The sequence below is a fragment of the Echeneis naucrates genome, chromosome 14 (genome assembly GCF_900963305.1).
Source record: "Echeneis naucrates chromosome 14, fEcheNa1.1, whole genome shotgun sequence".
In the NCBI taxonomy this organism is placed as follows: domain Eukaryota; kingdom Metazoa; phylum Chordata; class Actinopteri; order Carangiformes; family Echeneidae; genus Echeneis; species Echeneis naucrates.
The window spans coordinates 15,943,676-15,967,734 of NC_042524.1; the positions used below are offsets into that span (position 1 = coordinate 15,943,676).

At 38.8% G+C, this 24,059-nt stretch overlaps 2 protein-coding genes across 3 annotated transcripts; both read right to left on the reverse strand.

Annotated features, from left to right (window-relative positions):
- Window positions 1-1,897: 1,897 nt before the first annotated feature.
- rps6ka4 (ribosomal protein S6 kinase, polypeptide 4) lies at window positions 1,898-13,586 on the reverse strand. Of its 2 annotated transcripts, none has more exons than XM_029519130.1 (18): window positions 12,646-13,586; window positions 10,746-10,817; window positions 10,093-10,160; window positions 9,631-9,781; window positions 9,344-9,459; window positions 8,760-8,867; window positions 8,527-8,604; window positions 8,239-8,342; window positions 7,912-8,062; window positions 7,654-7,815; window positions 7,286-7,411; window positions 6,690-6,823; window positions 6,461-6,554; window positions 6,126-6,296; window positions 5,059-5,250; window positions 4,818-4,977; window positions 4,465-4,628; window positions 1,898-4,376 (listed from the first exon to the last, which is right to left on the reverse strand). In XM_029519130.1, exons 1-18 carry the CDS (start codon window positions 12,731-12,733, stop codon window positions 4,164-4,166), a joined length of 2,352 nt encoding a protein of 783 aa, XP_029374990.1. In that variant the 5' UTR covers window positions 12,734-13,586; the 3' UTR covers window positions 1,898-4,163. The 2 variants fall into 2 exon arrangements, with proteins under 2 accessions (XP_029374990.1, XP_029374989.1); XM_029519129.1 differs by having other exon boundaries at window positions 8,527-8,607.
- A 464-nt stretch (window positions 13,587-14,050) lies between these two features.
- stip1 (stress-induced phosphoprotein 1) lies at window positions 14,051-22,906 on the reverse strand. Its single transcript, XM_029519182.1, has 14 exons — window positions 22,878-22,906; window positions 21,048-21,257; window positions 20,802-20,943; window positions 20,376-20,517; window positions 19,973-20,138; window positions 19,741-19,867; window positions 19,215-19,317; window positions 17,985-18,105; window positions 17,742-17,838; window positions 17,493-17,617; window positions 17,349-17,385; window positions 17,118-17,221; window positions 15,767-15,939; window positions 14,051-15,657 (listed from the first exon to the last, which is right to left on the reverse strand). The coding sequence occupies exons 1-14, from the start codon at window positions 22,884-22,886 to the stop codon at window positions 15,585-15,587; spliced, it is 1,629 nt and encodes a 542-aa protein (XP_029375042.1). The 5' UTR covers window positions 22,887-22,906; the 3' UTR covers window positions 14,051-15,584.
- Window positions 22,907-24,059: the final 1,153 nt, after the last annotated feature.

Genomic DNA, 24,059 nt, shown 5'->3' on the forward strand with positions numbered 1-24,059 from the left:
GCCAACAATCAATGAGCAGCCTGAGAAGCATGCCAATCAGTTTCGCTGGTCTCTCCTTGGTCCTGTGCTGTCACATGCATCATTACCACCACTATAACGTTACTTTCTGAGGCTCTAGCAGTGGAGATGTCTGTCAGGCTGGGATCCATTAAGATTCCTGGATCTAGACTGGAATATCTCAACAGCTGTTCAATAGGTGGCCATGAAATTTTCCACTGAAATTCGTGGTCACTGAAGATGAATCCCAATTTCTGGCGAACCCCTGACATTTCCTTTAGAGCCATTAGCGGACCGAAATCTCCGGGTGATATCTCAACATCATTCAGAAGTCCTGGCGCAGCCCTTCCTGGATCCCAGAAGTTCCCCCTACTGACTTTAGCAATTCCTGAGCTATTTAACTATTAGACGGACTGGAATGATATTTGTTGAATGCATTCATGATTCACCACAGTAAAAACCTTGAACAAATATGTTGATCCTCCTGTCTTTCCATCCAGTGCTGCCCTTACCGCTAAGTGCAATTTTGTTTTAAATTACACCATCCCACCTGTGGGTCCATTTGGCCCCCGTTATTCTAACACTTTTGATCTCAGTTGACAAATTCCACATTATTTGAAAGTTTGAGAGCTTTTACCTGCGGAGGATTTCAACAGCTGCTCACAGAAATGTTACAGAATTGTGGCTGTTGCTTCACTTAAAATTTGCCACGTCAGACCTTATATTCCTTTCTTCATGTCAAAGAAAAAAAGGCCACGTAACTTTGAAGAGCTCTTGTATTGATCACTTTTTGGATGTGAAAATTAAAGCAGCAACAAGATTATGATTGTAAACAAAAGGGTAGAACAACAGTAACCTTTGTACTGTGGTTACATTCATCTGAGGCTTGTGCACAAAATGCAGTGGTCTGTTAATCATGAAATCAGCTGTGAGCAAATACAGCCTTGCAGCTTCTAATTCTTGTAAAATGAACTGTTCAAGTAATTGTGTTAAGGCCATTTTAGAATTGTTCTATATATAAATGGACATCACGGTACAGCTACATTAAACCTAGTAGTTCCTATAACTGTAACTAATATAAAAAAATTACTATTCCACTGAAAATGACATTGTTTTATTCATCATAGCAAACCTTATACTAAACACTGTACTTCAGAGAGGCTGTGATTTAATGAGAAGTTGTAATTTGGTATAATGAAGGTCCTGTATCATTGGATGGACATGGTGTCCTTCTCATTGTCGCTTGTTCTAATTTATGGTTCAAACATTTATATGGCCTGGTGATGATCCATGTCACACCATTTAAAGTGATGCATTCATAGAATTATTGAGTAATGTTGCATTACACAAAAAAGACACAGCATAAATTTTGACTGAAAGTAGAGACAGGGGTCATCTGACACAGGAAAAGATTAAGTGACAGATGAAACAGGACAGTAAGGACACTGGGGACAAACGACAGGACATAGTAGCCACCTAATGGTTCAATAAAGTCATTACATAGGATGAATCTTGGAGCCCTGAAGAAGCAATATGGAAACTCACTTGCAGCTCAGCCAATAATAGGTGGTATAGTAGTGGTACTTCCTAATGCTCCCTATCGAATGTGTTACAAACAAATCAAATAAGCAGGTACACTGTTTGAGGTACATCTTCTTTCAATATTAACTGAAGCATTACTGAATTTTAACAAGACATTTCTACTCATACTATGAAAAGCTACATGTTTGAAATAGCTTTTATCAAATGGAAGGGTTCTCAAACTTCCTGCATAATTTATTATGTTTGCATTTTGTACCAATAATTCACTGAGTGCAGTGTGTGCTGACAGCGCATTGTGAGCACTCTCACAGACATTTTAAGAACAGTTACACAATACAAAAGACAAACTACATGGCCATCTAATTAAAAGTAATATTTATTTTGCACCAACCAAAAAATCTTGGTGCAAAAGATAAATTCCCAGTTACGACATCATTGACAGTGCATCTCAGTAAAATAGTAATGCTTAACAAAAGAAAGAGAAATATACCATTTACTACATCGAATGAATATCAACACCAACAAAAGGAGAGTTGAAGTAAAAATTCAATTTTCAATGCACACACACACACACACACACACACACAAAAACATTTTCCTTTAAACAGACAAAGGCGGCAAACAACAAGAAAATAATACAGTCACTTGCAAAAATGCTTCATCTGGTTCGGAAATTTCGGCACAGTCAATGTCCCTCTGCCTCATTCTCTCACACAGTCAAACACATACAAACATAGACACATGTGGTACTGGTTCAAAACAAGAGCCGAACGATCATTATCCCATTACCAGGGCATCAAAATCAATTACATGTAATAAATATCAGTAAAAGCACCTTTAAAGCTGAAATGTGTTTAATTGATCAACTGTGCAACATATAAAAAGTTATTTCAATAAAAACATAATTACATCTGGAGACTGATACACCATTAAAACTGCTGTCAAATGTTAAATCGTTACATACATGTTTTTTGCTTTTTGTTTTTTGCTCTAAATCATTGATTTACAACGATTTAAGGAGTATTTACACAACAGACCTCAAAGGGTGTTCTGAAAAGAGCCATTTTAAAGTCATGATAAAGTGTCAATCTATGAAATAATCAAAATTTCAAAGCCATATAATGTTTTAAAACCATGTGAGAAAAGACAAATGGGCGACCTTTGCAGCCCACGTAACAACAAGCTGCTGGCATAGCCACTAGGTGCCGGTCTGATGGGCCAGCAGAAAAATGTAATACCCTTTCAAAATTTTCAAGCCCAAGGCAGTGAAAGAGACCAAGATGGATTTTACATCAGCCAGCGGGCACTCAAGCTGCATTTGGTTGCATTAAAAAAAACATCCAGGATGACACTTGCTTTGTAAGATACGAAAATATTGAAAACCATTTCTATAGTTCATCATCACAACAAAGTAGCATGCTAGATATTTTCAGAGCAGCACATTAACGCAAGTAATTTACAGCAAGTATGTTGAGGAAACCACACCGTAGATCAGTGCCTTCTACAGATTCCTCTGTGTCTCTCACTCTCTACAGGAAGTTTCTGTTCAACACGTGGATAGCACTATGACTGCTTCAAGTGAAACTGATTGTTTATCCAAACACTCACTCAGAACCGGCTGACAAAAAGGGCTCCACAATGACAGACCTGTAGAGTTGGTGGTGTAACGGAAGTCCATCCGCCCTACAAGGGTGGTGCTCTGGACTTAAGTTCGTCACAGTTAAACCTGTATCAAATCGGGATGATCTCAAAAACAATATTATTCATCCTCGGCAATCTATAAGGTTATATAGCTCAGAAGCTTTTCCCTCTGTGCACAGTCCTTTCAGAAATTTGCTTTTTGACCAACTGATCATTTACATCCTCTGCAAATAGTGCAATCAGCATAATTTTTACCAACTGAAACAAGGTAAAAAAAAGCGCAATAATTTTCAACTAACTTTATTTTACAGCAGAGTTTGTACGTTTGACAGGGCACATGTGGCCAAACCTCTGCTGTTTTTTTCCGTCCCAATCAATACAAATGCGGAGAAGGCAAAAAGAGAAATAAATTGGATACAATCAAAGAATTACATCTGCAAATTCCTGAAAGGTCTGTGTATTTGGTATGTGCAAATTTGTGTGTAATCGGCAACGGCTCAATTGGTATATTCACTGCTTTTCTGTATAGATATGGCTTCTAATTTTTTATGGCTCCTTTTCCCTTTATCCCTATAGCCAGGCACTGTTTCTTACCCACAGTGTAAACAGGCAAATGTCTCATTTTTCATTTTTAGTGTGTGATTTCACCAAATTATGGTGATGGAATACTGAATAAGTATTAATTTTAGGCCACATATTTGTGTACATCTTAACAATACCAAAACCAAACCACTAACAACTTCTCTTCAATTACCTTGAGGAAAATATATGTTTGGTTTTGAGGAAAATATGATATGATCACTGAAGATGTACTGTCTCAAAGAGGAATTCAATCTTACATTGAAAGGTCAACACTAACTTAAAACTAAGTGTTGGGTTTCGGGGGATCTCTGAAAGTGAGTAACCCCATTACTGCTGGAGGACTTCATGGTGCCAGTATAAGTACATACTGCTTCATTTCCCAGCTGCTCCTGCTGTTTAGGCTAGCTCTGCTTTGGAGCCACAGTTTGTTTTGGCTGGGCTTTGGATGCTGTTGCAGAGGCAGAAGAAGAAGTGGAAGAAGAGGAGGAGGAAGAGGATGAACTCCATCTGGTCTCTACGCCTGTACTTGTCATCTTTAGCTTTCGTCGTTTTGCGAGGGGAGCGTTATCAACACTTTTTAGAAAGAAGCCCTCTCTCTTACCACGATTGAAAGCCTGGTACAGAATGACAAAATAAAAGGCGATGAAAATATGAAGACATTAGCACATTAACATCTATTTTAAAATCATACAATGCTTTTACCTTGTAGGTAGCATTAACATAGGTGCGAACTGTAGGCCCACTGGACTCCAGTACATCTGGAGTGCACAATGGAGTGGTGGACATGGATGCTCCACCCTGCAGCCAGCTGTTCTCTTTCAAATCAGAGAGTTTAAGACGCCTCTCTGGATCCACTGTCAAGAGGCCTTTTATCATAGACAAAAAGGGAAAAACAGGACATAAACAAAGAAACAACTAGATGATTAGTAGGGGAAGATAAAGAAAAAACATTTCTCCCCACCCTTAAAACAGAGGGATGTCCTTAAACCATCCAGCTTCCCATTTTTCAATGTAGCAGGCATTGTACTGTCAAAGAAACGTACTATATCAAGTACCTTTGACAAGCTCTTTGGCATCCTCTGACACTCCCTTCCAGGCCTCCCCATCTAATGAGAAATCACCCTCTTTTATCTTCTGCATGATATCAGCAGCATAGGATGAGGTCATCCCACGTTGCTCACTCTGAAATGGCACCTGGCCCGACAGCATTGTGTACTGATAAAAATGCAGACAAAGAGTAATTAGCACTTCAGTTCAATTACCAATGCAACACAATCAAGTGTAAAGGTTAATTACCAGGATGACCCCAAGACTCCACAGGTCACAGGCTTTGTCATATCCTGCACTCTCAAAAAGTTCAGGTGCAGCATACTGCAGCGTAAAGCAGGGAGTCTGCAGGGGAGCACTGCCTGCAGGACACAGGCGGGCAAATCCAAAATCTATTACTTTGAGCACAGAGTCCTCCCCTTCGTCTGTGAACAGCACGTTCTGTAAGGTAAACAAAAAAAGATCATGCTGTTCTGCTCTCATTATTGTTCTTTTACACTGTTAAATACCACTTGTAAATACTGCTGTTAATACTAAATACTACAGGTTGGCATGTTGCTGACCTTCATATATGCTCAGGACATGTGGTGCAAAGGTGGGAGTAAAGGGCAGACAAATTATTTAGTGAAAATTGGATTAAATGGGCTATTTCCACATAACCCATACATAATTGATAATTTGTTCATTTTAAGTATTTTACTCAATACTTTCACTGTCCAATTAGTAAATACATTTAAATCAGCACCCAAAATAAAGGTTTGAGTTGGAGACATCTCAGTAAAACACTGTGAAGAACTAAAGGTCACTGGGTGAATCTCTGTCTTCAACAGTTGCTTGATAGTCCATGACAGCCTTCAGTTAATAACATTCCACAGCCATCTGAAGCCAGCCATGTTTAGCTCAACTACATCCTGTGAAAATGTTTATGTGAGAAAAAAAACCAAACCAAAAGAAAACAAAAAACAAAAAACAAAAAAACATCAATGTCTGCTTACATCAAACTGCTTGGTAACTGTATTCAGTCTATTTAAGTGAGACTACCTAAGGGCAAACAGGATGACACTTTTGCTGTAATTGTACTGCACCTAAACCTGCTTTATGAATGAATAAAATGCAGAAGTTTAACTTTTCATAATATGAGATGTTGAGGCTTTATTTGTAACTCCACTAGTTTTAATTATTAAAATTTTGAAAATTGTAATTTCAGTGTGACTGGAGAATTATGGCTCTCACAGTGATGGTGTGCGTGATTATGTTTACGGTGAATGATCCTGTATATTTTCAGGAATTACTCCAAACTTTAAATCACAGCCCACCTCTGGTTTGAGGTCTCGGTGTACGACTCCAGCCTCATGCATGAAGCTGACAGCTGAGACCAGGCTTTGCAACAGCTGACTGGCCTCCGCCTCGCCAAATAGTTTCTTCCTCTTGATCCTCTCCAGCAGCTCCCCACCTCCGAGAAGTTCCATGACTAGGTATGTGTGGTACTGGTGGAGAGTGAAAAGTAGACAGACAATATCTGTGTTGATTTTCTTGTTGCACATGGCTTGATATTCAACACTGCGTCTTTGAAAGTGCGTTTTTTGTTTTTTTTTAGTATTTGTTATGTTAATGTTACATTAGTATTAGCACAAAATTGCCTCCATTGTACCTGATCAGTATAGACATCATGGAGCTTGACGATGTTGGGGTGACTCTCACATTGCCTTAAAGCAGCTATCTCCCTCTGTGTGTTTGCCTCCATTCTAACACAGATGAAAGAAATTGCAAAGGACATTCTGTGACTTCTAACATCAAATGACACAGTGATGCCTTAAAGAAGGACAGGCCAATACAATGGTATTACTAAGATGGTGTAGCAGCATGAGCTCCCCACTCACCTGCGACTGACAATTTTGACTGCATATTCATGACCACTTTGTTTGTGTCTGCATTTCCTGCACACAGAAAAACTACCCTCGCCCAAGGGTGGTCCATGAAGGCACAGCTCATAGTGATGGAAAAACTGTGATTCCTGAGCAAACAAGGGTAAAAGTTTGAGTCTCATGGGGCTGTTACAGCAGATGGTTGCATTCATTTTTGTTCAATCCTTTTCAATTGAGACATGGCAAATAGAAATGTAATATTTTTGTTGAGTCATTTGTTAAAAATAAGTCGGATGAATGAATTCGAAAATCTTGAAAAGACTACTGCAGCTCCAGTTTGAAACATGACCTTGGCAAACTGACTGAATTTTTCATGTTGCTAAGCAGATACTTTCATACTGTATATTATTACTAGAAACTTGTTTCTCTTCCTCTCACTCGACAAACTCAGCTGAGCCACTAAGGCAAAAAAAGACAGACATTTCTTGTTGCAGTGCCTATAATGCAATGATTCTGCATAAAGTAAATAACAATGGCTAATGTTCAGTACACACTTAACTTTAACAAAAAAACTGCTTTTGAATCAAGATCCACTGGTTAAGGGTCCTTACCTCTAGCATTGCACTGCGCTGGACAGAGGCAGAACCTGGTCGATCAGCACCAATCTGGGTTTCTACAAAGTCCCCCATGACTGCGTTTTTATTGAACAGGATGGAGGGAGCAATGAAGGAGTATCCCTAAAATAAAGACATATAAAACAAAAGAGGAGATGTTACATGAAGTAAGATACCACGATCAGATCATGATGATGATCATCATCATCGTATGCAGTCAGATATAAGTGGGAGGAAGACTATGGAAGACGCATTTTTATAAATAGAAAAAGTCATGAAGAGATCATGATCAAAATGTAATGGTTGCTACAAGAATTATAATTTGGAAGACCTAATGTAAGACTGTAAAGACTGTAAAGACTGACCTGGAACAGGCGGTCGGTGCTTGGAGGAGTGCTCGCTGGAGAGTAGACAGGATCCATCCCAGTGAACTCCTCAGCAAAGTTTCCCACATCCAGTTCACTCTTCAGCTCTGGTTTGAATGGACTTGGCACTTTCTTCTGTGCCAGCTCAGCCCAATTCAGTCCCTGTTAGGAAACAAAATTAGATGAAATCATGGCTGAATAAAAAGATGGCATGGAAGAGAGAAATTTCAGTATGATGGCAGTTGAGGTGAGCCGGACCTTGAAGAAGGAATGTGCTTTGATGTCTTCAGCCCCTCGTGGTCCAGAGCCCAGTCTTTTGTGAGGATCTTTCACCAACAATTTCTTCAGCAGGTCCTGAGCGGTTGGTCCAATCATAGAGGGGAAGGGTGGATCACAACGCAAAATACGTCTGAGTGAAGAGAGGTGAAAGATTTTCATCTTGATATTCGTCCCCATATGCACAACTACCAAACTTCAGCTGAGGTAAAAGGCATCTATACCAAAATGTCTGAAATTACTTTGATGAATAAGAGCAAGATGATCATTTGAATTCACATTTATGGTGATGGGGCCAGCAACACTCACTTTGACACCTCACTCTGGGAGTTCCTCTCTCCTTCCAAAGTAAAAGGAGATGCTCCTGTCAGCAACTCAAACATGAGGATCCCAAGGCTCCACCAATCCACCGACTGAAGGAAGATACAGGTTAAAAACTATTCCATAAATGAAAGCGAAGATATTCTTAATATTTGACTGCAAGCTAAAGTAAAAAAGTAAAAATCATAATGCACCTTTCTGTCATCCTGAAACGCAAAAAAATAAAAAACTATATATCATTTGAACACTACATCTGCTGAATTGTCAGATATCTACCTTGCCATGCCCTGCCTTCCCCCTGATGATTTCCGGCGCCATGTATTCAATGGTGCCACAGAACGAATAGGTCCTTTCCTTCTGCAAGTAGGAGAAATGGGAGATTATATATATTTGCAAAAACAAATCTTATACAAATGAAATATTTTGATGATCACATTAAACACATTGCCTGTGTCATTTTCCACATGCACACATTTCTATGCTTAGGTTGTGGTATTGTGTTCACATACCTCTTCTTCCAGAAACTCTTTACTGAGCCCAAAATCTGTCAATACCACATGGCCTTCACTGTCGAGAAGAATGTTTTCCAATTTGATGTCTCGGTACACAATTCCAAGCTGTACAAAAACAAACACAGTGAAATCTTACCTGTAACGGTCATGGGATGTGCAGTGTTTCAGAGTAGAGATGGCATGCCACATAAAATGAGCTTTCTTACAAACAAAGACGATTTTATCATCCTGCTACTTCCAGTAATCGGATCATTGACAATTTGGAGAAGACAGGCAAGACAGTTTGGAAGTTAAAAGCCAATTTATTTTTGCTCATTGTTGGTTACATAGGAACCAAAAGTCACCAAATATAGTTTTTGCATTTGTTTGCTGACCAGAGATGCAACTCTAACAGGATGATAATGTAGCTCTGCTAAATATGCATAATGAGGCAACTATTTGGCAACACATCAGCTTTGACAACAATATATAATTTCAGTATAGCGTTCATGTGAACTGGCTTTGTCTTCCCTCTCTCTGCTCATGTGCAAAAATTGATGAATGTAGCTTTAAGTTATAAACGGAAGGCATGCAGCACCCACCTTGTGTAGGTGCTCCAGAGCCAGGATTATTTCCCCAATATAAATCCGCACCGCATCCTCCGGAAAGTGATCCCGCTGGTACAAATGAGTGAACATCTCCCCACCGCTCACATAGTCTGCATTTACACACACAGACAAATACACAGGGAGCTTGAATAGACAGTACAAAAATTACAGAAACAGAAACAAACCTACAGACATACAGTAATACACAGAAATATAAAGAGAGCATCTATTCAGCACCTTGAGAATGATAAGACATGTTTCTCATATATGGCACCACTCACCCAAGATGAGATGTAGTTTGCTATGAGTCTGAAAGGCATAGTGGAGTGTGACCAGGAAGGGAGACTGGCGGATGTGCTCAAGCACCTGTCTTTCAGTGCGGGTATGTTCTGTTGTCTTTGCCTTTTGAACAATCGCCGCTTTCTTTAGTACCTGCAGGGTAACAATTCTAATTAATTCAGACATCCTCAATGAAGTTCATTTTCAACACCAGATGCAGTTAAATACTACACAACTAGCAATATGAACTTCCATGATGCAGTTCAAGCAGATGCAAACCGTAACAGATATTATCTGTTAGTGAGGAAAATTCTACCCAAACTATAATATTTTTTCTCTAGTCCTTCTGTAAAATTTCAGTAAATGACATTTTTGTTTACTTTTACTTGTTGCATATTATTTAGAATCGCAACCATTGTGTGCTGTGAAAATATTAAAATATGTTTTAAATAAAACAGTCTCACCTTCATAGCATAAAGCTGGCCTGCATCATGGCCACTGTTCTTCCTGACCAAAAACACTTTTCCATAAGCTAGACAACGACAAAGAAATATTATCTCAAGTTATTGAAAACAATGCTATTGATAGAATCAAACATCTACCAGCAAATTAAAGAACATCAGATTGTGTCTGAGTTGGGTTTGGAATCGCTGCAGAACAAGAGCACAAAGTGAACAGGTGCAAAAATTATTTCCAGAAGTGCCTGGAAAACAGCTGAATATAAGCACAAACATTTTTGCTCACAAAATGTAATTACAATTTTTGTTTATAAAAACAACCTTTAATCGCTCCCATAGGTACTCAGTATGGATGAGATATAATAACAACAATACCAATAACACATGGTTCACCTTATAAACGTTCATACTACTCACTGTTTTTATAAATTTAAATTCCCAAATTGAATGTTAAGACATGTTTGACCACAGCATTTCACTCCTCAAGGGCATATTCTCTTTCTGGTATATCAGTCAACTATAAAGATTTGGCCCCTGAGATAATTTACCATGGCAGGAGACTATATTATGTCTTCTTTGACTATAACAGGTAATGACATTTTACTCAGGTTTTCTTTGACAACTGTGTCATATATTGAACAACTCATGTTGTCACTAACCTCCTGTGCCCAAGACTCTGAGCAGCTCAAAGTTCTCCATGCCGACCCTCTCAATGTGACCTGTGAGGTTAGCTGAAGACAAACAGGGAAAAAAAATGAATAAATCAAATACAGAATGCAGACTCTATTTTTGTAAACAACATTACTTTTATACAGATGGGAAGACCCTTTCCGTAAGTGCTTTTATCAGGTCTTAAAATGCACAGAGATTTCTGTCAACCAAATTTTAATGGTGAACACTGAATGAACTATGATTGACATTCAAATCGAATCAAATGGGATTTATGTAGCGCTAAATAATATCAAAGTTACTTCAATTAACTTTACATGGAGTATGAAGAATCTCTTAACCAAAGTCTTTTGTACAAACTTCAATGGGGCCCAACAAATACCACCATGGGCAAGTATTTGGCAACAGTGGCAAGGAAAAACTTCCTTTTAGAGACAGAAACCTTAGGCAAGACCAGAATTAAAGTGGGTGCCCATCTACCTCAACAGATTGGGTTTGGTTAGATTGGGTTGGGAGGGAATGGGTGGGTATGGGAGGAGTTAAGGGGGGTTAAGAAGGGAGAGAGTGAGGGCAACAGGGCAACAGCAGGAGGACAGTAAACACAATACAATACAAGCAAAACCTAAAGATGCAAAGAGTAACGACTGAAGGTACAAAAAGTACATTAGTAAAGACCCGCAATAAGAAAGACAGAGGAGTTCAGAATCATAGTTTCTGTAATGAATGTAGCAAAATGTAAAAATAATGACTATAAACATTTAAAAAAATATATAAAACAATAGAAATAATTTTAATGGTTTTTATAAACGTATTATTTGTGAAAGGCAGACATCAAACATAAATATGCATTCAATTGTCTTAATGTTCTCGAAACTTCACTATTAAGAACTTAATGACTACAGATAAGAATGCTGTCAGTTGCTCTGTTCTCTATGGATTAAAAGGTTTTTGCACTGCAGTCAACACCTAAGTCAATGACACATCAAGTAGAGTAAAACATTTCTTCTGTTACCAAAAAAAGACAGCAGTGACACCACTGATTACAGTAGAGCCAGATCTCCAGCTAACCTGAAATTATCACCCTACTCAGGAACAGAGGAGCAGCAGTGCGCTTGCGTTTGAGCTTTAAGTGTATTTTTCTTCATAGATTTTCACTATAGCTTCTGTTTTAGTATATTATACAGCATTCATAAACAAACAATAAGTCAACATTTTTAGGATCAAGTGATCCAAATTCTTCAAAAGTCAACACAGCATAAAGACAGTCATACTGTAGATTCCAAACAAAGAATGTTCTTTCTAAATTGTGAATAGCACATAACTTGTTAATTCTAGTTTTCATAAAATAAATCATTTTAAATAAATAAAGTATAAAAACACACATCAAAATTATTACATTCACCACTCCAAAAACTAAAAAAATTCATGTTGTATTTCAGTTGAAGCATTAATAATGGTGTCAGCATCTTTTTGAAGGCAGTGCACACACAACCTCCTCAAGATCACACCGATGTTCTAAAAGCCAGACTCAGAGATGAACTTAAGCAGTAGAGGCCAAGAAATAGCTGATTTACAAGCACAGTAATGGAGAGCAGAACCATCTGTATGGCATCATGCAACACAAAACTGTTGTACAAACTGAGGAAAAAGTATTTCTCTTTGAAAACAACGCTTTGTGTGGTGAATACATTTAATGAGCACATTTTGGGACTGTATTATACTGAACACCAATTCTGAATCAACATTATTTATAATGCTTCACCATTTGAAAAGTTTCATACTATCTATATTAAATTGTGCAAGTAATAACAGTAACAACTGGTTTCTGTTTTTCTGGCATGTGAAAAAAAAAAAACCACAATGAGATTACAATCAGTAAACTTGACTTACCATTGGTGATTTGATGCTGTACAGTACAGTCCTTCTCATTTGTTTTTGCATCGGAGTCATCACTACTACCAGATGTATCCCCAGGCATAACTTAAAGAAAAGTAGACTATGGCCCACAGAGTATGTTTAGGTTCAACTGGGAAGGCAAATATTTTTACAAAATGTAACACTATGAGATTATAGACGCGACCGGACAGCTGTGCTTTCTACACAATACTGTTGCCCTGATGTTAATCCCCAAGCCTCTGACATCCTGTTGTTTCGCATTATATATCTAATGTGATTGGCCGAAAACCACGAGAAAACACAGACGCACAACCGAGATTCGTGATGCTTACAAGCTGCTGGATTTATTATAATATCAACTCAGAGGAATTTTGCCATTATGTCCGATTGATTAATTGTGTAGGTGACTCACAGTACGTAACTTGCACAGTTTAAGTTGCTAACGATAGCATTAGCTGCCCACCAGTAGCTTTGGTCATTATTCACTGAAGTTGCCTGACATTTGTTGGCAATAACGCTGCTGGTCGTTTTCTATGAACTGTGGGTCAAAATAACGCATTCACTGGTGAGTGCGTGACAGATACGGCATCAGTAATTAGCATACCCGCTACAACAATACGTGTGACCGAACTAGCTGCTCGGGTTTAGTAAACTGACAAACTAGCAGCTAGCTAACGAGCTGCAGCTAGAGTCCGTCAAAGTTTGAACGGCGGCTAAAGCTAATGTTTAGTTCGCTCTGTCAAGTGGCCTCTTCAGATACCAGCTGTCAGACCATGCTGGCAAACATCAGTTTCGGTAGCCCTTTATCTTCTTTGTTTCCGCGAAAGTCGAGTTAATGATTGCCCCATGATGAAAATATTTACACCTCTCTTTGTATATTAACTGTGAGTCGCTAGCTAGCTGCTAACACCAGGATGCTTTCGACACAACCTGGGCGACGGTCAGTCACGTGAACCGCCAGAGTGGGCGGAGCCACGATTCAGGAGAAGTCCTGTATTTCTTGCTCCGATAAACCTGATTTATGACTACTCATCAACCACGTACAGATAAAATATTGCAATTACGTTACATAATACGATAGTCTAATGAAAACACAACAAAGGCGATAGGAGTGGCCGCCCATTCCTGGAGTTACGTTATAACTATCTGTTCAGTTGCTGTCATCGGTTTGTCCTGCACTGGTCAAACTAGTCAGACCTACGTGATACAGGGCCCACAACCTGGGGGTGTTGTCTGCCACTGACTATTAATTCTGATGTAATGAGTATGTTTCAAGTGTTACTTACTTTATTTCATTAGCATTGTATTGTAAAATGTTGGTCTTCCACTGCATCCATTCTGTGTCAATATTGTTTTTACAGGACCAAAAAAAAGAAAACACCACCATTGACCTCCATAATACATTCAGATACTGTGTATTTCACAATACAGCTGATTTCCATTAGTATGTTACATGATTTCAGAGTTTCTTTTACACCATGTGAGAGTTATACAGTTGTATGTAGTTTATGATTTTGTTGAAAAGATGCCCACGCCACTGACGTGTGACAGAAGTCAGATATTTCCTGGCAGTGTGAAATTTCCAACATATTTGAGTCATGTTGAAACCTCAGCACAGTGACACTAGACAATATGGTGACTTTGAGGTATCGGAAACCATATATGTTAACCCTTGTGTGCACTGCCTCTCTGGAAACACAAGGAGAGTGGTCTGCTGCTGTAGGACAATCGACATTGTGTGCACAGCCAGTTAGTTATAGGGCAAGGCTGGCACAATCCTCCTTGAAAACTTTCTTGCTGAGTGAAATACACATTAGGAAGTCATGAGAAGTACTACTGTGGCCTCAATTCTGTAAGACCAGCTGACAAATACTAAAGACATCAAAAAGTGGAAGAAACGTGACTGCCTTTTCTTAACCAATAGTTGCAAACTTAGAAAGGTAAATCCACCCTTGACATCATATTCCCATTAGGTTCAAGGTTTCAAACCAAATAAGCCATCACATTTGTGCAGGTAGCCTCTTGTTTCAGGTTAGAGAAAACACAATTTGGGGTGTGCCAAAAAAATACAAAAGTAACTAAGATAAAGTAGTTAAAACCTGATCATCCTGAGCAATATTGTGTTCGGTAAACTCATTATGGCCTTGCTCACACAGCTGTGCATCAACAACAGCATTCTTGAGACTAACAGATGCTCTTGCTGATATTTCACCTGGAACAAGAGATGTTTCTCCAAGCTGTATGAACTTATTAAATAAATTGCCATATGAATTAACATAATAAACTATTCAGTCTAAACATTAAATCTTACCATGGTCAAATATCAATTGAGTCTAAAAGACAAAGATTACTATTGTTCCAGTGATAATTTGTCTCGATCCATCTGCTCACTGAAATCACAAAAAAGGTAAACAGTTTCCTGATCTGAACAACAACACAATAAGCCTTAAAAGAGGCACTGATTAGAGATAAAATGCCACCCTTGACTGCTTCAAAGTGATTTACATTACAATCTTGGTTTTAGGTCTCCCATTTTTGTTTTATTTCCTTGAACACTTTGATGAAGTTACAGGAACTATAACTACTTCAGGGTGGGTTTCCCCTTTAAATACTCAACATACTGGTGCACTGCACTGTGATGTGATGTTTATTTTCAGATGTTTTTTAGCATCTGTACACATGAATCCAGATTTTTCAGAGAAACAATTTTGGAGTCCTGAAGTTTCCCATAACAAGATGCTTTCTTACACACAATGTAAAAGTTGTGAAATTTAAAAAAAAAAAAAAGAAACATAACATACACGCAAAGTCTCAGTGAGACTTAGAACAATATCATTTTGAATTTGAAGGCAAGAAAAGAGGATGTAAAATTTTGGAGGGTTTTGCATGTTGTTCCACTGTAATTTTAGGAGTTTCAGCACACACTTGGCTCATCAACGAATGGCTATCAGTCCAACATCAATGAGCTTCTGAATCTTCTGAGCGATAACTGGATTCTTCAAGTGGCTGAAGAACAAACAAGAAAAGGAAGGGGCATTATGTTTTTCTGTCGATTGGGGATTTTTTGTATAATATGGACTGGAGAGGAGGCAGAAGCAAAAATAGGCAAACTTACTCGCTAAGCGCCTGAGGATCCTTCTGCATTTGCTCAAGGATCATGCGCATGGCTGGGTCACTCATAATCTGCTGCACTTCAGGATCAGCCATGGCCCTTTTCTTAACTTCCTCAGGGCTGTCATTCCTCATGGTCTGACTGACCATACAGCGCTGCATGCCCTCAGTGGCTTCCTGTGACCAGAGAAAGCAAATGATGAAGAAAAGCCAATTGATACCCAAACAAAAATGGAGGTAGCTTCATGTACCAACAGCACAAAGTATTAGAAAATATTATATTTGTCTTCGGTATTTGGTCTCATTTTGCTTTGATGACCACTCTCTCTCCACTGCTAATACAGACACACAACTACAATGTCACAATAAAATATCCTCTGGACATTAACAAAGTACATGTACTTGATTACTGTACTGAGATGCATTTCCCCATCGTCTATACCTTAGCTTTCCTTTTTTTTCCTTTTTCTATATGGCTTTCTATTAAGTGTAGTGAAGCGTAGTTTCTCCTTACAGGAGAAAAATCAATAACACCCAACTCCTACATTGTCAGTCATGTTGTGTTTGGAGCATTTGTGGTGAGCTAATTTTTAATCTGGCACTGTAAAAAAAACTATATTAGATTAAAATGAGGAAGAGGATTGTCATATGTTTGAGATATTTAAAATGAACAAAGGTTTATTTCATTCTATGTTATGTTAGGGCTAAACCCAATACACCCCCTACCCTTAAATTTTGTGCCTTCCCTTGAGGGTAGTGGTGTTCCAATTCCTTTTTTCATGTAGGGGTAGTGGGCTTAATGAGGGGTAGGCGCTATGAATCTAGCCCTTCAGATCAAGGCTTTTCAGAGGCTGACTTGTTTTTTTATGGCCAAATCTGTTGGCTTTGTAGAGTAATTATATGTTGTGGATAAAGATTTTTATTCTACAGGTTGCTTCACAGTAATTAGTCTGTGTAAATGCTCTGTCAAACAATGCAACAATACCTTGACATTTAATAAATAACTTGTACAACTAACTATTTTTAAGAGCAAGTACTCTTTCCTTGGACTAATATTGGACCAGGACTATCCCAAATTTGACTGAATTCATGGATTTGTGTACTGTCCAGCTGTGCAATTAGCCTGTTCAAAAAGTGAGGATTCTAATCTCCTGAATAAAAGTCATTCTTTTTTAGTATATTGTCCAAGAATGCTTAAAAAAAAAAAAAAGTGTGGTTTTCTTTCATGTGTTTGTAAGACCAAAATTATACAGCCAGAATGTGGTCACAGACTTTTGGAGCCCATTGTATATAAACAGTTTTAAAATGCTTGGGATTTTCAATACATGTTTGCTTTCAAATCACATGTAAAATACCTTTGAGGAAGAGTCAAGCTCCAGAGCCTTCTGGTAAGCATCCATTGCTTTAGAATAATCTTTCATGGCCTCCAATGCAGCTCCTTTGCGCGTGTAGCCTTTAACTGTGGGCAGATGTGTAAAATTAGACATAAAACCAGGAATGATTTGTTCTGAATTGTGACTTCAATTAGCAGTTTTATTAAATAATTGTTTGTCATTAATACATAAATTAAAAAGTTCTGTGCTTACTGAAGGTGGGTTCAAGTTTGATGCATTCTTCACAATCCTAACAAAAAAAGATCACGGAGGTCATGTTTAAGATGTAATGAATGCAAAAAAACAAAACAAAATAAAACGGTAAGGTTAAGGTTGCTAGATGAGGAAGAAAACCACCTTCAGCGCAAGTTGGAACTCCAACAGCTTTGTGTAGCAAGCAGCTCTGTTACTGAAGAGTTTGGCATCATTGGGGTTTCTCTTGATGGCCTCAGTATAATGTTTCATGGCTAAGGGGTAGTCTCCTGTGGAAAGGAAAGTTTATAAAGTTTAGTTAGTTTTTTTTTTTTTTTTACACAACTAAAAAAAGAAAATCATTTTTTAAAATAAACTCTGAAGAACATTAAAAGCAGCAACTATTACACAGACCTTTCTGGAATGCATCATTTCCCTTGTTCTTCTCTTCCAAGGCCAATTCTGGGTTGATATAGGCTAGTTTCTCTTGCTCTTTCAATATCTTTTCTGCCTGGAGAAGTAATTAAGTAACAATAATTTCAAGTTAGAAGTGGTTACTTAAAACTGTCAGCACAAAGGTCTCACAGAAATACAGAAAAATTAACCAAAAACTTCTAGAAGACTAGATGAAATTGGAAACATTAGCTGGCGTTGCACCTGCTGACATTTCTTCAAGACATCAGGGGTACGATGCTCCGTCAAACTCTTGTTGAAGTACTGAACTGCTTCCTTGTACATTTCCTGTTTGAAGTATGAGTTGCCAATCCGAGCCAAGGCCCTAAAACAGAGTGAGCAGATAATGACAAATTGACCTGCAATTTGCAACATTTGTTCCCTGAGTAAGAATCAACATGACTAGACAGGTAATTTGTTTCTTAATTCAGCCTCTCTACATGACATTGTATTTGGCCAGTGTAGGCTGACAATCAACAGAGAAACACTCAACTTAGTGTTTCTAATGGTTCACCACACCTGATGTCTCTTGTCAAATGCTTACCAGATGGCTAGCATATATAGTGTCTGACAGCTGGTCAAAATGCTTCAGGAAACCCTGCCCACACGCACCGTTCAGTTGCCCATCAGATAAAACAGACAAACCAAAAAAAAAAAAAAAAAAAAGACACCAAGAAAATAAATATCATCACTTTTTACACTTCTAGAGATTTGAGTTAAACTGGCATAATTAGGGGCAGCATGGCAGCAGGGTGGTTGGCACTGTTGCCCCACAATAAGAAGGTCGCAGGATTGGTTCCCAGGTTTTCTGTGCATGTTCTCCCCGTGCCTGCATGGTTTTCCTCCCACCATTCAAAGACATCATGTTTGGGTTAGTTGGTGACTCTAAATTGTCCGTAGGTCTGAGTGTGAATGGTTGTTGATCTGTGTGTTGGCCCTGTGAAGGACTAGCGACCTGTCCAATGCGGGCTGGGATTGGTTCCAGTGCCCCGCAACCCAGAAACAGATAAGTGGTTGAAGGTGAATTGCATAGATTTGAATTGAATGGCATAATCAGTGTATGAACTTGGGAATTATGGAGAAAAATGTGTTTTCCAATGACATCTTTGAGCCCAAGAAAATGTTTATGCCAATGCTAAACAAATTCCCTCAAGGTAGTCAATTAGAGATCATATTCAAGATGCCAAAACTACTTTCTGTGCATTGGCAATGAAGTTAATCTTTCACCTTTGACTAACAAAATAAATGTTTGTACCAAATTTGAATTCCCTCAAGGCATTACTGAAATATCACTTTTATAAAAATGTGACAGATTTCTTGAAAACATAATATATCTATAGTTACACGCAGCCCTGGCTGTCACTACAATGGAGGCATAAAACAGGAAAAGAAACCTTGGAACGATCAGACACTATCTAATCATTCGGAACTCACTTTGCAATTTGTCTGTAGTCCTCTCGGTTCTCTCTGCCAACATCAATGGCCTTCTCACAGAGTTCTCGGCACTTGTCAAACTCTCCCTTTTCAAAGTACACAGCTGAATGGATAACAAAAAGAAGCATGCATTTAACATGTGAAGTATGAAGTAGTGAGTAAAACTTGAATGCTGTGTCAGCTAAGGTAAGGAGCTGTAAGTCAATATTTTCAGTGCATCTCATGTCTGAAGGATTAATCTGCCTTACACCCACATCACTTCACTTAACAATTTGAACATTTATCACCTGTGGACAGCTGAGTAGAAGGAACTCAGACATCCAAATATTAAAATTCTTTAATTCAGTTTTAGAATTATTAGCCTCACAGATCATAATGCTATTTACGGATATTTCCATCCAAGAATGTTTCTAGATGAAAAACATAAATGATTGCAAAACAGTGTATACAAAACAAAGTCTAAAGTTTGTGTTTTTTGTAAATGTTCAAGACTGGTAATTGTTTTCCATCATAGGAGAATATGTACCTGCTTGATTAGAAATGTAGGTCATGTTGGTGGGGTCATGTTTGATTGCTTCTTCATAATGTTTCAGTGCAGTTTCAAAATTCTTATTCTTATATGCAGTGTTCCCAAGTTCTTTTTCCTTCAAAGCCTGTAAAAAGGAAATTACAAGATTAACAAAATGATTGCAGTAATTCAAAAAGCAAAATTGCTTGAAACTCATTACAAAAATATACATTGTAGTGAATTGATTTACCTTTCTCTTGTTTTCAGGAAGGTCTTCTTCTTTAGGTGGAGGTGGTTGAGTCTCTTTCGGTTTCGGGGGAGGGGCAGGGGTGGGCTCCTCTTCTTCCTCCATCTCAGAGAGGTTTAGTCCCAACAGCACAGAGAGTGTGGTCATCACTCTAGGATCTTGCAGCTTCCTGCAAGAGTCACAATTCGCTTTTTAATACCACAGTATTCAGGTCGAATGCTTATTTTACAGATAGATTATCCATTTTGATCTAATCAAATTATTTAGCTTTAGGTCCCCTAAGTATGATGATGAAGATAATGTCAAAAGAGTGTGGTGCAATTTGTACAGTTACTCATTCTTCTTCTTTGTTGTAATTCTTTAGTTTGGTATCAGAAAAGAGACAAATGTTAAACGGTGCACATACGTGCCAAGGTCTGATGGTTTGTTCCTGAGCTGCTCCAGCAATTCTCTGTAGCTGGGATCTGTCAATAGCTCACGAGTCCGGGGATCATTCTCCAGTTTCTGATACAAATTGGGCATGGCGAAGGGGTTCATCATTGATTTCTCTGGTGAGGATAGAACAGATTTTTTTTATGTCATTTATATGGTAACAAGAAAATCCCAAGAAGACCCCAGCTAGCTGTCCGCTGAATGAGTCACAACACTCCAAACCAAAGTGGACTGCCATCTTCACTTCTGAAAGGTTTGAACACAATGTGATTTTGCTTTGATTCTGTCAGCAGTCACTTGTAGAGGCTCCACCCATATAGGAGGGATAAACAACATATACTACTTTCAAAGCACAATGTTACTGCCAATTGAAAGACATCATAAATTCAAGTACACCTACCTGCAAGCCGGGCCTCGATGTTCTGTAAACCTTCTTTAAGCTGCTGATTGCTTGGCTCTTGCCGAAGGCCCTCGTGGTAAGTTGCTTTAGCATCCTCCAACCGGCCAAGGAATTCCAAAGCAGCAGCTTTGCGGGAGTAGCCCTGATTGATGAAATTTGGGAATTTGCAGAATGCACTTTCAACTTTAATCGCTATACACCTTGTCAATTGGATAACAGTTTTTTGTTTTTTTTTTTAAATCTCACCTTGCCCCAGTCAGGCTTAATCTTGATGGTCTGGCAGGCGTCCTGGAGGGCACTCTCATAGTTGCCCTTCTTAGCATAGGCAGCTGAGCGATTACTGAATAGGACATGGTTTGAGGGATCAAGAGCCAAGGCTTCAGTGTAGCACCGGACAGCCTCGTCAATATTTCCAGCACTCAGAGCTTTGTTGCCTTGATCTTTCAATGCTGAAACCTTTGAGCCAGGACAATATAATCAATAAGTACACACACACATTTTTTCCAATACTACGGCACTCACACTCTAAATTGTGCACTCTTTCACAAATGCCTACACACAAAAACCTATATAGATCTAACTAAAAAGAAGACATCTTTCGTTGCTGTCACCTACAAAAGGAATTCACAACTACAAAACTGTTCATGTCAGACAGGTTCACAAATAATACTGAGAAATCGAAGAGAGGGAGGGAGGAAGGAAAGGACTGTTGTTGTTTGCAGATTGTTTTCCACCTTTTCTCCTCACATGCAGGATGCCTGATTCAGTTTGGGAAGCCTTAATGTGTGTCTCCACAGTATGTGACAGATTTAATTGCCACTGAGGAGAAGAAGGCACTGGTGTCTTCTAAAAAGAGGCTCTTCAGCTATTCTGGCTTAATTTGAGAAACGCGATGAAACCTAAAGGGCAATTACTATCCTGGGCAAAGAGTAAGGTGTTTTGGAGTAGACGTCAAATTCTTGATGTAGACAGTAATTATAGCACATTCAGTTCATTAAAAATAAGAGAACTGACTCAACTGTTTTCGTCTTTGAATAATATATAAATGACCACGTTTAAATATAAATTTCTCACTGCATCAGCATAATAATAGTAAGACTGTCCCAAAAGGTGCATAAAGCTAATTCCTGTAAGGTTTTGTGGAATCGCCCACTCCGTTAAGATGAGTGGAAACTTCAAGCATGATTATATTTTACATGACGGAGTGATGCTGTCATGAATGTATCAAACCTCCCCCTAAAACGCTTGCACTATCCAGTCGCGCGTTGTGCGACTCATCGCGGCAGCTGACGACAAAATGCGGCTGTCGCCATGACAGCGGAGCCGTGTGCGTCTAGAAAGATCTCCCGGTCTGAGTGCAGCTACTGAGGACACCGATCCAAAAATACACCTGCAGCATGTGTTCCTGAGTGGCTGCCAGTCCTCTGACACCAAATTTCAATAAAAGCATGCAATTTCGGCTCTCGTTTGTCCGCTTCCTTGTTGATGATAGCTTTAACAGTGTCAGCTAATGCTAGCTGTTAAATGATGATTTGCTAACTGAGGCACTTTATCTTGCCAGTGACTTGCTCAGGCTTAGCGGACTGTCTGTTGTATCAATGAACAGGATCCACATGCAGGAAATCCTTCCTACAGCAGCTGAAACAAATCTGAAGTCCTTCACGTTAGCTTCACAATTAGCTAACCTTGTCGAGTACACGCGTCCATTAGTAAGAATTGTGTGCATATTGTGTACATATAACCCTGCTAGGTTTGCATTTCTTACAACTATTAGTTTACCCAACTACTCTCTACTATCGCACTGCTAAAATATTTTATGTTGGAGAGAACTATAAAGCCCGACCGCACAACATCAGCTACAGCACATTACTACCGGATTGACGCTAAGCTAACAAGCTAGCTTGCTGTGTGATATTTGCAAACACTGAAGTCCTCGGGTAATGAGATACCTAACTACACTAACATCTGGATTTATATTATAACGACCCATAACATTGCAGGACCTCTGAGCAGATGTAAGCCTTGGTTAGATATGTATATTATTATTGTAATCGGTAAGAGTTGCTGCACACTCACTTTCTCCATGGCGCAAGCATGAGGTTCCTTCCAGAAACTACTGTGGACTAGCGCCTCCCCGTGAATGGCATCAAGGTTGCCTGTTTAGGATGGATTAAATCCGTAATCGACGATCAGACCTATGTACCAGCCGAGAGGGTTTTCAGAGGAACAATAGGTAGCCAACCTAAACTTCTCGAAGATAAGTGATTAAAAGAGAGAAGTACTGCATAAGATGAGCTAAATGCTCTTCGAGCTCTACTGAGGTAGGATTTACATGTACATGAAGACATATGAGGTCCAAGACAAGGAAAGGACTGACAGGACACGACAGGAAGTAAGAAGGAACATATCTCATGGGAACTTGGGATATTATGCCACCATCTGTTGTTGTTATTAATAGATACTCATTATTTATATTCCATCATTATATTACATTTTTATAACAGACAGAAAGTTTAGTACAACATGAGATGCAGGTGGTCTGTGAGGATTACAACCTTCAGGTTTTAGTCTTGTGTCCTTGGTGTCTGAATCTGTCTCTCTAACTTGCTGTCAGAAGATGTGAACCACATATACACACAGTCGAAGTGAAAATGTTTGCTTCATCAAGCCAAAGTTACACCGGACCAAGTATGTGCTTCTATATTTAACCGAGTTTGATTTACTGGCAAGCTTTTCATACTGCAGATGTCATAGTTTAACAAACCCAACAAACCCAGGAAACAGTCATGAGTGTTATAATCAGTAGGATCAGTACAAAGAGTGGTCTTCAGACAAGATATCACGAACAGTTGTGGTCAGACGTTTACATACACTCATAACGGGTATGAATATGTTAATTTTGTGCTTTTAATGATTTATTTGAACCATTCTTTTTCCAGGGGCTAAATGATTACACAGCATACATCTTCAGTGATTTTTAATGTGATGGAAGCCATTTCATCAGCTAAATGTTAGCCTGTATGTATGATTCAAATAAATCATTGAAACCCCAAAATTAATATGACATTCACGCCCATGATGAGTGCATGTGAACTTTCGACCACAACTGTACAACCATGAAGGCTGACACTGGCCTCACGTTGTGTGCAGAGCTGGTAGATTTGCAGCATCCTGTGAAACACAAGGAGACAAATAAGTTAAAGCTTAGAACATTCTCACTCGCTCTTTTTACAGACTTAAGTACACTTAATTTGACTG